General features: G+C 34.7%; 2 protein-coding genes across 2 annotated transcripts in view; one reads left to right on the top strand and one right to left on the bottom strand.

The window, feature by feature from the left end:
• On the bottom strand, positions 1–5,664 carry LOC18586480 (glycerol-3-phosphate dehydrogenase SDP6, mitochondrial). The gene is made up of 7 exons (XM_018129337.1): positions 5,188–5,664; positions 3,823–4,296; positions 2,841–3,172; positions 2,507–2,667; positions 1,921–2,179; positions 545–843; positions 1–450 (listed from the first exon to the last, which is right to left on the bottom strand). Coding segments are annotated over exons 1-7 (1,896 nt in total). The 5' UTR covers positions 5,558–5,664; the 3' UTR covers positions 1–449.
• LOC18586479 (vacuolar protein-sorting-associated protein 33 homolog) overlaps positions 7,950–13,254 on the top strand; it is a 9,407-nt gene continuing 4,102 nt past the window's right edge. Inside the window, exons 1-17 of the mRNA XM_007009897.2 lie at positions 7,950–8,098; positions 8,183–8,222; positions 8,389–8,469; positions 8,733–8,927; positions 9,030–9,140; positions 9,234–9,299; positions 9,484–9,591; positions 9,705–9,749; positions 10,054–10,110; positions 10,730–10,824; positions 11,250–11,301; positions 11,414–11,470; positions 11,830–11,892; positions 11,999–12,105; positions 12,359–12,481; positions 12,647–12,728; positions 12,845–12,915. Coding sequence (XP_007009959.1) covers positions 8,046–8,098; positions 8,183–8,222; positions 8,389–8,469; positions 8,733–8,927; positions 9,030–9,140; positions 9,234–9,299; positions 9,484–9,591; positions 9,705–9,749; positions 10,054–10,110; positions 10,730–10,824; positions 11,250–11,301; positions 11,414–11,470; positions 11,830–11,892; positions 11,999–12,105; positions 12,359–12,481; positions 12,647–12,728; positions 12,845–12,915 — 1,406 coding nt within the window. The 5' untranslated portion in view covers positions 7,950–8,045. The remainder of the gene's footprint in view (positions 8,099–8,182; positions 8,223–8,388; positions 8,470–8,732; positions 8,928–9,029; positions 9,141–9,233; positions 9,300–9,483; positions 9,592–9,704; positions 9,750–10,053; positions 10,111–10,729; positions 10,825–11,249; positions 11,302–11,413; positions 11,471–11,829; positions 11,893–11,998; positions 12,106–12,358; positions 12,482–12,646; positions 12,729–12,844; positions 12,916–13,254) is intronic.

Here is a 13,254-nt window from a genome sequence, read left to right as displayed (position 1 = left end):
TTGACAGAAAACTAAAATAATTCAATGTTTCTTTTATTTCTCAATTGAGAAGACAAAATACAAGTAAAAACTGGACACCGATACTTCTGAAGCATGTATCCAGAAATTATAAGAAATGCAGGGGAAAAGACTTGTATAAAGTTAGAAAAATGTATTTACCCATGTGAATCAGTAAATTGTCCCCAACCTTTTAAGACAGGTCCAACAAGATGCTAAAGTTTCCTGGGGACCGGCAATCTTTTACAAGTTGCATTATTAATCATGCAAAGCAAGCTCAACAAAATCAAGTGCCTCCAAAAGCTGTGCATGCTATGGAATATGATTCAGATTCCGCTGCTTTGCCAAATGAAGTAGAAGATATATGTGCCTGTATAAGCATGGTGGAAACCAGCCGCATAAAATTAAGGAGAATCTTGAGCTCCAAAAATCTGGTTCATTGATTTCAAGACCCTAAAACAAAGTTAACAGCAACATATTATTAATTTATTATACAAAACTTCTTTAAAGTCTATGCCTGAAGTAATGAATAAAATGTAATACTCACTACTCGTGCTTCCCATCATGGAACTGTGCATTCTTTGAAGACTTGAAAGTTTCCAAAAATTCTTTAGCCTTCTGCATTTCTTGCTTCTGCCTTGACTTGCCCCAGTTGTGCTCAGTAGCAAGTATTTGGATAATGCGTGGCAACGCACGGCCTGCTGCATCAGTGTCAAGGAAAGCAAGGCGAGATCTCCGGGCAATGAAATCAACAGCAGACTCACAGTACTCATTACGAGCACAATATGCAACCTCTGCCTCCAAATAAGGGTACCCATGTGCAAGCCTCTTACCCAGAGTTTCATTCTAAAAATTAAAAGGCAGATTTGAAATGTTAACCAACCAAGAAGAAAATAAAAATTGCATGTTCAGTGTTCACAGACATGAATTGCAATTTTCAAATAATATTATACATAAATATTCCCAAATAGCTCTATGCTAGATCACTAGATCAGATGGTGGGACTTGGAATAAAGAATTCAAGTGCTTTACACAAAATCCATTTCATAAAACTTGTTCTCTTAAAACTAAAAGAGGCTATTGCACTTTCAATTGAATGGATAATAAGGTTCTTATATATTTAATAAGACAAGAATTAGTATCTAAATTAATTACACTAAGAAAAATCAAAGAACTCAAAAAGAGTAATAAAGAACTATAACTAGTGCTCTAAAATTGCTTGTCCCCTCCCTGGCAGCCCCCAAGTTGGTAATTTAAATTTTAAACAAGCATTGTAACCTGATAGTTAAGAAGTATTTTGAAATGTCAGCTCCTCTTGACATGGAACATAAATTACACATGATGTTTCACAATATCAAAGCCATAAAAATTGTGAATTCAGAACATCAAATTAGCATGACTCTTAAACTATCACCAGAAATACATAATGAGAAGAAACTTGTGACATTCTAAGGTTCCATTTGGCAGATACTTTTACTTTTTTGCAAAAAAAAAAAAAAAGAACAGAAAGGAAAAGGCAAAAAAAAATATGAACAGAATACCAAAGACAAATAGCAAAACACAAAAAGTAAAAGCATTTACCAAACAAAGCCCAAGTAAAATTTGCATACACATCCTCTCTCATCAAGCAATGCCATAGAAAAGCCTAAGACTATAATGCTGAGCTTATCTCCAGTTATCTTATCACTTTTAGAAGAATGAAGCAACATTACATCAGAATGAAGATCCTTTAAAGTTATACCAATTCACTGTTTTTGACACTTTAGATTTATGAGGTGTCATTAGGTAAATATACACTACAATCCCTAAATTTGTTCAACACTCAAAGCCCAATGTCCAATAGACAGATGCACAATTACCTCATCCAACCACTACAGCCATTAAGACCAACAATTAACTGTTATGAGAACATAGCAAACCAACCTGAGCTATGGTGGCTACTCCTTCTGCCAATGTGCCATATGCATGAGACAAATGCTTTGCAGCGGCTGTGTCCATCACCCCAGGAACAACTTTACCACCATATGACTTCTTCATGCGAACATACTGCTGAGAAAGAACAGTAAAAAATGAGGGTTCCCATCCATCTCCACCAGTCAGCTGCAGGCTTCTTGTTATACATTCATTGCTTGGGCTCAGTTTACCAGACTTGATAGCTTCATTAACCGCATCTTCTGCCATGCTGAAACTAGCTCTAGTAAGCACAAAAACTTATGCCAAAAAGAAAACAGAGAGGGAAGGAGAGGGGATCAACAGAATGAGATCCTGAGCTCCAAAATCAAGGGAATCCAAAGAATGTACATCCTGAGATCTGTAGTTCAAAAATACCTAAACTCCAAATTTTCATTCGATGTTTAGTTCAGCAGTAGCCCATCAGGATAAATTCAGCCCTTGATGGGCGACTGTAAACCACGAACACAACTAATACTGACAATCATGTATTGAGAACAAACCCTGAATATCTGCCTATCCCAAAAGAAAATTCTAGCAGAATCCAAGTAAACATTACCTTCGGTAAGTAGTCCACTTTCCACCAGTAATTGTGACTAAACCAGGATAATCCTCAGAAACCACATGATCTCTAGAGATGCTCTCAGTGTTCTTTGCTTTAGGATCCACTGCCAATGGACGAATACCACTCCAGGCAGAAAGAACATCAGTTCGTCGCACCTAAAATTTTCCACCATAAATTAAATCCAAAATTAGACTAAGTATTTACCAAAAAAATAGACTCAATAAGAAAGAAAGTAAAAAGATAAAGCTAACTAGATTGAATCTAATACATTCGGTTTCTAAAATCACAAATTTAGAACATATTTGACATTGATAAATCCATGTCATACCTTGACATTAAGGTAATCACAGATGGCATCAAGTATAAATTGAATTTCATCCTCATGTGGTTCAGGAAGTGGGGTGATGGAAGTGTTAGAATCTGTTGTGCCAGCTACAGTTCTCCCCAACCATGGCAGCATGAAAACAACACGTCCATCCTTAGTTTTAGGGACAATCAAGCCCATTCCTTCTGGAGAATAGTAATCAGGGAGAACAATATGTACACCGCTGCTGGGACATATCATAGGTTGTGCATCTTTGTCAGCCATTTTCCTTACAGAGTCACAAAATGGTCCAGCCGCATTCACAACAACTTTTGCATATGTCTCAAACTCATGGCCTGTTATACAATAACAAGCAAAAAGATCAAACAAATGATTACTTAAGCTACCTAATTACACCAATTTCAAAATGCATCAATAAGCTTAGTTTTGAAGCAAGAACATGGGGAAGCAAATGTCTTGTTGCAAAACACATTTTGGTGCTCATGTGTGTTAACCAGTTTCCCTGAAAATGAACAACAAAAAGCTCCTCTTTTCTTCATCTTAATAACAGTAGAAAATAAATCAACAAGCCTTTAACCTCAAAGAACATGAGATATGCCAAGAAGAATATATATGCATGCGCGTGTGTGTGTGTGTATGGCTCTGTGTTTTTGTTTGTGTGTGTGCATACGTATGTATAGAATATCAACTTATTTGGAACGCAAAGCTTGATAATAAATGGCCTAAAACAGGAAGAAAAACACTTATTATTTCCAACCACAGAGCATCATCATCTATGCGAAAGGAAAGGCCAACTGATCAAGTCAGAAAAACCATAATCATTTATGGCTTTACGCTATTACCAATCAATTACCTAAAAGGATATTAAAGTATTTCTTTAATCTTATAGTCCTTTGAGTTTTCCTCCATTGCAAACTTGAGGTATTTCATGAAGAGGAAAAGAACAGAAAAATAGAATAAGTAGGAAAGGATATGCCTGCTTTACCTGACAAATTGTCACGAATTCTTGCACCAATTATCCGCTTGGTAGCTTCATCTTTAAGAAAGGATACAACTTCTGCATGGTTAAGCACTGCTGCCCCAGCTAGCGCAGCAGTGCAAGCTAATCCAACATTTAGGCGAGAGTCATTCATCTGCCCATCATAGTACACAACTGTGCCCCTCAAGCTTTTATCTTTACCCTTCCTTGCAAGAGTAGGGAAGAGCTCAACAGATTCTTGCGCAGAATAATATCTGGACAAGTGTAACAAACGTGGTCCTGCGACCAAATCGTACAATTTCAAGCCCATCCAGTAGTATACTACCTCAAACCAGTCAAAACAGGGCGTCATGCATGGCAAAGCATGGCAGAGATGAGGAGCATTCTCTATAAAATGTTTACGCTCCTCAAGTGCATGAAAAACCAGCTTTAGTTGCCCGTAGTCAAGGTTAAAGACAGCTTTTTCCAAGTAGCGGACACCTAACATGATTGAACAAATGGATTAGCCTACAAAAGCTGAAACAAGCTTACAGGGGAGAATTGAAATTGGCCTTATGTACATATTACATGTATAATTTTATGTTGTTCATCCTACAGGATAGAACGTAAACTGTGACATCACTTGCCATCCATCCAAGATTTTATATAATTCCACAGAGAAAGACTTTCGACTTAAAACTTTTTAATGTTAAAAAAAAGACAAGGGATGAAAACTACTTTCAATTTCAAACAAAACATGTTATTATTAAATGCATACAAGGGTACATTATGCTTAATGGGAAATATGATAACGAAATATTGAAGGTAATCTATTAAAAGAGTTAATCATTGTCCGTAGGTATTTAAACTCTAAGCCGCTCAGCAAAAATTATCCAACAGCAATTCGCAATAAATGAAAGCACTAAAGAAAATTCAATATCTAATATCTTCTACACATAGAGTGAGTTCCCAAAATTTTAGCCTTTTCTTTTTTTCAAAATTTTGAATCCTATGCACTCATCATGCTGGATTTGGCCTCTTCAACAATTGAATATCGGCAATTTCAAAACATATATATCTGATACGTATAGCGAAGAGAATGCAAATATGATCACGCAAATCAGCTTGAAGTTTCTTCATTTAAAAAAAAATTTATTAAAGTACATTTCAATTAAAGAAATCAAACTAGAAACCAAACGGACAAATTGCTCGTTAATCAACATACAAACTAGAAAAAAAAATTGAAAATGGAAAAAGAGACTTGAAAACAAGAAATAGAATACTGATTCATTCTCAATTATGGTTTTTCAAAAAAGGTCTGAAAATAACCATTAACAATACAGAAAATGTAAGCGTATATACACACATTTATATACGTATATTGATGCTTACCTCCATGAATTAGCTTCGTGGACCGCGAAGACGTTCCGGAGGAGAAATCTTCTCTTTCAACGAGGCCGACGCGGAGGCCTCTAGTGGCAGCGTCGAGCGCAACGCCGCAGCCGGTGGCACCGCCGCCGACAACTAGGATGTCGAGTGGCTTAGTCGCGCTGGCACCTATCAAAGCCGATTCCTGTACAGTTCGCGACGGAACGACGGCGCTCGGATCATTGATCTTCCGCCTGACGGACTCTAAAGAGGCGCCACCGGCGCGGTCATTGACAGATATAGGAGTAAAGAGGATTGCGCCACCAGCAGCAGTCACTGCTACCGCAGCGGTGGAGGCAGCTAGACGGCGGAGGCGAGTGGCGGTTGCGGACATTGCGGAAGACAGAGAAAGAGAAAGAAGTGGGATAGAGAGAGCGCGAGTTGTTGGGAGTTGATGGCGTTGGGAATCGGTCCGAGGGGGAAGAGGATTTAGGAAATTGTACTTGAACTTACTAAAATGCCACTCCCTTCAGAGTATTTATTCTTTTTTTTGTGGAAGGAATAAAAGGCAAGTATTATTATTCTATTGTTTAATTGAGGATTCTTGAGTTGATACCTCTTTATTCTTAGCATACTTTGTTTTCAATATTGTTTGTCTTTAAAAAAATTAAATTTGAAAATTACTAGACTTAGTTTATAAAATTATAATTTTAAATATCCAATAAATATACATTATAAAAAATTAAAATAATCTTTTCTATGCCACTTTTTTAAATTCATTATTCGTATAAGATGTTATTCTTTTTTCTATCAATTTTTTATTATTTAATATATTAATTTTATAAAAGTACGAGATATAAAATATAGGTGTAATTATATTTTTATATATAAATAAATATTATGGTTTGGTGAGAATGATTCAAATTGATGAGTAAACTTGGCATATATCCATTGTACAAATTAAATATCCAAGTAATAAACAACAATATATTTGCTATAGATTAAGTATGGTAAGTAGCATTTATTAGATTTTATCAACATGGTTATTAATTAAATACAAAATATATCTATGTATGGTAAATTGTAGCATTAAAACAATTACACGTAATTTGGAGAAGGGCATTTGAGTAATTTGGAGAAGGCAAAGAGAAGACGGTGGGTCCCTTATCCATGTCTTGAAAGATGGACAAGATGCATGGCTCGTGAGGCACCACTTACGCATTAAAATAAAAACAGTGACGTGAGACGAAAGACTCTCTTCCGGTTCCGTGACGTTTGTAACCTGTTTTTTGGTGGGTACTTTGGATTTCGATCCCTGTTGTAAGGCTTGGCTGCGCTTCGGCGGTTCGTTGTCCGCGCGCATGCATTTTGATTAATTAATGTGGGGAGTCAAAATGGAAACTTCCATTGCACCGATTTCCGAGGTATTTGGTCTTTTCCCAAAATAAGGCATGGGGACATTTAATGGTCGCCATCACTTTTTGCTCATTAAAAAAACAAAAAACTTGATTCTTTGCATCTTATTAAGTTTTTAATGTCCAATTTGGTCTGATAAGTGTCAATCATATTTATAATATAAAATTACAATTGAAAGTAATAGTAACTTATTTTTCAAAAATATATTCATTGTAAATTGAAATTTTAAAATATAATATTTTTTAAAAAATTAAATTATGTACAAAATAAATAAATTATTATTCTTTTATTTATCTTTATATTTTATTTTTATAATTAATAATTTATTAATTATTATAAATTAATTAATTATTATTAATTAAAATATCACTTATCATTTTGTATCACATCATATTGATATGCTATTATATTATNTATTCAAATTTCTTAATATATATATATATATATATATATATATATATATATATATTTTTTTTTTAAATTTTATAGTTTTTTCCTTACAATAATTTTTATTATTTGATGAGATATTTACAATAATTAATCAATAACTAATTTTATTAAATATAAAGACTAGAGTAAAATCTATTTTAATAAAATTATTCCTAAGCTCCACTGTTTCAAGACCCACGATCGACATACCTTTTGTTATCCCCTAAATGCAAAATCTTGACTTCATTTATAATAATAAATGGATGACATAACTTATTTATATGACATGATTTGTTTATATGACATATATGATATGATTATATGATAATTTTATTATACGTATTGATGTCATGTAAATTGAATATAAAAATGATAAGTGATATTTTAATTAATAATAATTCATTATTACAACTTATTTGATGTAAAATAAAAATACAAAAAATTAATTGAATATAATAAAAATAATTTTTTTAAATAATTTTAATTTTTTTAAAAATATCTATCCCAAATTTTAATCCTAAATTTTACTATAGCTTATCGTCTTTAGCATCACATTTATAATCAAATTCTACGATTATCTGTTACAATGTCAACTTGCTCTAAGTATACCTAAAGGCTAAAAGAAGCCTAATTATATATTTTAAAAAAATAAAAAAAAGAGACGTAACGAAGTTATCAGTCTTGGCCTATCAAGCCTTAACACGTGTCCTGCTCGACGGGGTTATTTTGGACTGTCCATGGGCTCGCTGGGTTGCCTAGTTGAGCTTTGACCTGTTCTTTTATCCCTTATGCTTTGAACCTGAGCTGATATTGGTGTTTTTAGTTGGGCTATCTGGGCTGGCTGATATATCTCTTCTGGGTGATTGGGCTCACCATTGCCTGGGCCACAAACCTTTTAGGAAGGCTCAAAAGCTTCAAGCACTGAATGCGGTTTTTTTTTTGGTACATTAAAAGGGCATTTTAACGATCATTTTCTCCATAGTAGAGACAGCCAATAGAAAACTTTTTGTTTATGGTTTTCTGCTTTTTTGGATTGAATGGCTCAGATTCCAAATTTGGACAATTCTCCTCTCAATCTCAAGTCTCTCAGGTGCAAAATTAAATTGCTTAATCTCCTCATTTCCTTCAATTTCATTTGAATTTGGAGTAATTAACTGTTTTTTTTTTTTTACAGGGAACAGTCTCAGAGAGATCTTGTTAAGATTCTCAAAGATGTAAGTCTTCAATTTTAATTACATTTTGTTTTTCAAGTTAACTACTGCTTGATTGCCGAGAAAGCTCGGGAAAAGAAAGGAAAAGAAAATGATGCTGTTGCATGAAGCTTAGCTTAGTAGACAACCCATTTCGTTTTCTTATTGATTGTTATTTTGGTGATTTTAGATTCGAGGAAAGAAATGTTTGGTTATTGAACCGAAACTTGGTGGCTCGCTCTCTTTGATCATTCAAACATCTCTTCTTAAGGTATTTCTTTCATGAAAAAAAAAAAATTCTCAATGCTTAATGATGCTACTTTTCGGTTTAATTCAATAAGAAAGTGGTATTCTTCTATGAAAATTTAGCCTTTATATTCAGCCTGTTTCTGTATTTACTTACATTCAAGAATAAAAGGATGTGCTTAGATAATTCTTTCTTGAAGCGTAATTGAAAAGGTATATGATGATGAAAAAGCAATGTTCCGGTGTTTTAAAGTTTATTATTATGAATGTCCTGTTGATTATGAACAGGAATATGGGATTGAATTGCGGCATCTTTCAGCTGAGCCAGTTCAGACTGATTGCACCAAAGTGGTTTATCTTGTTCCTTCTCAGCGTGACTTGATGAAGTTCATATCTTCTCATGTACATAATGATATCTCAAAAGGACTTCAAAGAGAGTACTATATCTATTTTGTTCCTCGCCGTGAAATTCAATGCGAGAAGGTAAGCATCTATTGCAAAGTAAACAATGGCTGTGACCTAAGCTCTTGATGTGCTGATATATTGTCTACATAGACATTATAAAGAATCTTTGTCACTGTGCAGATCCTTGAGGAGGAAAATGTGCATCACCTAATGACCATAGGGGAGTACCCATTGTATGTAGTTCCACTGGATGAAGATGTTTTGTCGTTTGAACTGGATCTTGCTTACAAAGTATGGCAATTATGCTTTTTCTTCCCACCCAATATATTCATCTTGTGCTTGCTGATTGAACCAATTTTTTATATGTGTGTTTTTGCATGGTAGGAATGTCAGGTTGATGGCGACACAGGCTCTCTTTGGCAAATTGCAAAGGCCATTCACAAGCTTGAGGTTAGGTTGATGCCACTTATGTGATTTATTTGGGCTAAATAAGGATGCCTCCCTGCAGCAAATATCAAGAGTTAATAAAATAATTAATTCTAATACTGTATTATAAGGATTTACTAATATAATACAGCTCTTTTTTATTTCTATTTTCTTATTCTAAATTTATCCTATAATTTACACGTTGCAGTCTTCTTTTGGAGTTATACCAAATTTGCGGGCAAAAGGCAAAGCATCTGTTCTTGTTGCAGACATTCTTAATCGCATGCAAACTGAAGAACCTGTTAGCTCATCTGATGTAATTATGGCCCTCTTTTACACCTTTTCTCCCCTGGAAATTAATTTTAATGCTTGTGCTTTTTATGCATTTAAATTGACTTGTGGCCTCCTATTTCCTTTTTGATTCTTCAGATGGCTGTACCAGAGATTAACACTCTCATCCTCATAGATAGGGAGGTGAGTCTTGTCATGCAGTGCAGTAAGTATTTTTATTCCTTTCCTAGAATTCTTTCATAAAGATGATGGGAGAAAGATACTAAGCCTGTTTTGAGGAGAGTTGTAAATTTATTATTTGATTAAGTACCTAAATGCCCAGCATGCCACTAGTAATTGACTAAATCAAATTGCGAAAATTTGCATTTGAGCTCTAAAATGTACGTGGTCTGTTGCTTCTTCTCTCTCATTTGATAGTGCAGTTGACTGCAAAAATTAACAATACTAGAGTTGCTTTCTACTGAAACTTTCCACTGCTTGGCTACAGGTGGATATGGTTACTCCTATGTGTTCTCAGTTAACATATGAAGGGCTAGTGGATGAGGTAAGCTGATGCAAGAAGCAGTATTGCAATTAAATATTGTTAAATATTTTCTTTGCAAAGCATATGTTCATGTCTATGAGTTGGATGAGTCTATCTACGGAACAAAATTGGAAATTAGAGTAGCTTTATGAGGTTACTGTCGAAAGGACTAGTTCTTTTATTATTATTATTTTTGGCCAACTAGTTCAGTTAGTTTAGTCAAATCAAAAATGCTCATGAGGTCGCTTGGTAATGGCATAAGTTGATGGGAAAGCTGGATTGTAACTTTTGCATTGAACATTCTGTTAGATATTACATGCCAAGCTGCTTATGAGGTCTTTGCTAAAACATCTTCTCCTTCCCATTCTGGTGGCTGTTTTTGATGATGATAAGTACTAAAGCACCTTGAATAGTGAGATTGTTAAACCTTCCGGGTTAGTGGCTTTGGATCATTTAATCTGATGCAGGATGAATAGATAGATATCTAACTAACAAAAGAAATTTCAAATCAAAATTGTGATACTGAACTTTTTGAGGCACTCGGTGTTGCTATTCTTCTAAGCGGAAGAATCATTGTAATATATTTTGTTTCTGCTCAGTTGGAATTTGTTAAAAGCCATATCTAATAGTTCCATTATAGTTTTTGCGCATCAATAATGGTTCTGTGGAGCTGGATTCTTCTGTCATGGGTGTTCAGCAAGAGGGAAAAAAGATGAAGGTCCCACTTAATTCAAGGTAAAGTTGGCCACTGCATGATGCATTTCACTAAGAAATTATAATAGCTCTCTGATACTCACAAAACAGTCTGGTTTTGTCGGTGATTTGATGTCTGGTCTTAGAATATGACTTTTAGATGGTTCTTGAATCTGTATAACTTTGGTTGCATTTGTCTAGTAATTATAGGTTAACCTTCAAGTGGATACAAACCAAATGTGAATAGTATAGTGGTGGCTATTTGGTTGAGATTTTTATTCTTTTCTTCAATAATAATGAAAAATTGACTCCTATATAGGCCTCAGTCAACTTTCTAAACTGTCTTCTCAAATAAAAGTAAAAACGCTTTTATCTTGATGTTAAGCATTTATCCTTTTATTTACTGCCTTCTTTTCCCTTCTTTTTCCTTATCCGATGCTAATGTAAATACATGTTTTAACTTTTAGCGACAAGCTGTTCAAGGAGATACGAGATCTCAACTTTGAAGTTGTTGTCCAGGTTGACCTGTTTTAACCTTTTCCACACTCTATTTCTGCAATTCTTACTTCCCCAAAGTTATTGTCACTTGCCAAGTTCTTCTTCTTAGTTGCGATCTGCAGTATGATTGCAGGTTTTAAGGCAGAAAGCAACATCCATGAAGCAGGACTACACTGAGATGACTACTACTGTAAGTGAATAAGCACCTGAACATTCCTCATGCCTCATATGTCATGCTTAGCATCATAGCATCATAATCTGAATATCGGCAAAGGCATACTTTAGTCAAAATCCTAGCAAAAGAACTTTATAGCTTATTGGTTAGGTTTCCTGTCACAATTTAGGAAGCATTAGTATGCAAGTGGCAAGAATATTTGAAGGGTTTAGTGTATGAGTAAATTATCTGTTGAACTCTTAGAACCATTGTGTTCACTTCTCATGTATGATAAATTGTGGATCACTGAGTAGTTCCTCAAATGGTTTCCTTTTGGGACTCTTGAACATTCTTAACTTCTTATGAGTCCTTTTAAATTTTTTTAATGCATACAGAACCAAACAGTTTCTGAACTAAAGGACTTTGTCAAGAAGCTCAACTCGTTACCTGAAATGACTGTAAGTAGGTTTTGTTTTTTGTGTTTTGCTTCTTAGAGTTACATTGGCTTTCTGGAAGTGGTCTGCCTGAGTTTAAATTTTAATTTGCTGCTGAATATTGCTTCAGAGGCACATAAATCTTGCTCAACATCTGTCAAAATTCACATCAAAGCCATCTTTTCTAGCGAAACTTGACATGGAACACACAATTGTTGAGGCCTCAAGTTATGACATGTAAGCCTAACCTGCTTCACCTACTATCTCATGACTTAAAAATGTCAGTCCTTATATTTTTCTGTCTGTTAGTGCAACTATTACTGCTTGCTCATAGAATATAATTTTTGGTGAAGAAACTCACCCTTCATTTATCGGAGATAATTGCAGCTGCCTGTGGTTTAATTTTTTTTGAAAATCGGTATCAACCTATCAATATGTGATGCTTCTTCCCCCTGCTTTTTAAACATGTTTTTCTGGTCTATGACTGCAGTTGCTTTGAATACATTGAAGAAATGATCCAAAAGCAGGAGCCTCTTATCAATGTCTTGCGTATTCTCATCCTTTTTTCCGTAACAAATTCAGGGTTGCCCAAAAAGCATTTTGACTATTTGAGGCAAGTACTTTTTACTCTGTATAAGTCATTATTTAATGTTCTTTTTCTTATTTTCTGTGGAAAGTGTATGCTAGTTTTTGATTCTTGACTTTTACTAGTTGACAGCTATTTTTCTTCTTTGACGTATTGACTTGGTTATTTGATATATTTGTAACCATGGTATAGGAGGGAACTACTCCACAGTTATGGGTTTGAGCACATGGCTACTCTAAATAATTTAGAAAAGGCTGGATTGTTCAAGAAACAGGTATAGTATAAGAGTGCTTAATCAGGCATGTACTTCAGTTTGTCTGTTATTCTAACAATCACAAGTTCAGTGGACTCTATAATTTTAGTCTCTTGTTTTGCATTTGAGTCTTGCAGGAGTCAAAAAGCAATTGGCTGACTGTCAAACGTGCTTTGCAACTTGTAGTTGAGGATACTGACACAGCAAAGTATATTATCTTCTTACTGATGCAATCTTTTCTAATACTTGAACTGTCTATAATGTTTGATATATTTTTATGCTGACGGTCAAACATGCTTTGTAACTTCTTGTCGAGGATACTGACACAGCAAAGTATTTTTCTTCTCAGTGATGCAATCTTTTCTATTTCTTGAACTGTCTATAACGTTTGATATCTTTTTATTTCAGTGTTAAAGGTTAGTTACAGCATGGTTTCATGCTAGGTGGTTGAACTGCAGGCTTGATTGATATTTGTCCCCATATCATGTGCATGTTAATTGTATGCAATTCTTCAGTTTTGAAACCCCCCCCCCCCCCCCACGCCCCC

Source organism: Theobroma cacao, chromosome 10, assembly GCF_000208745.1.
Source record: "Theobroma cacao cultivar B97-61/B2 chromosome 10, Criollo_cocoa_genome_V2, whole genome shotgun sequence".
Lineage (NCBI taxonomy): Eukaryota > Viridiplantae > Streptophyta > Magnoliopsida > Malvales > Malvaceae > Theobroma > Theobroma cacao.
Note: the sequence above shows the minus strand (reverse complement) of the source record. Positions and strands in the feature narration are given on the sequence as shown.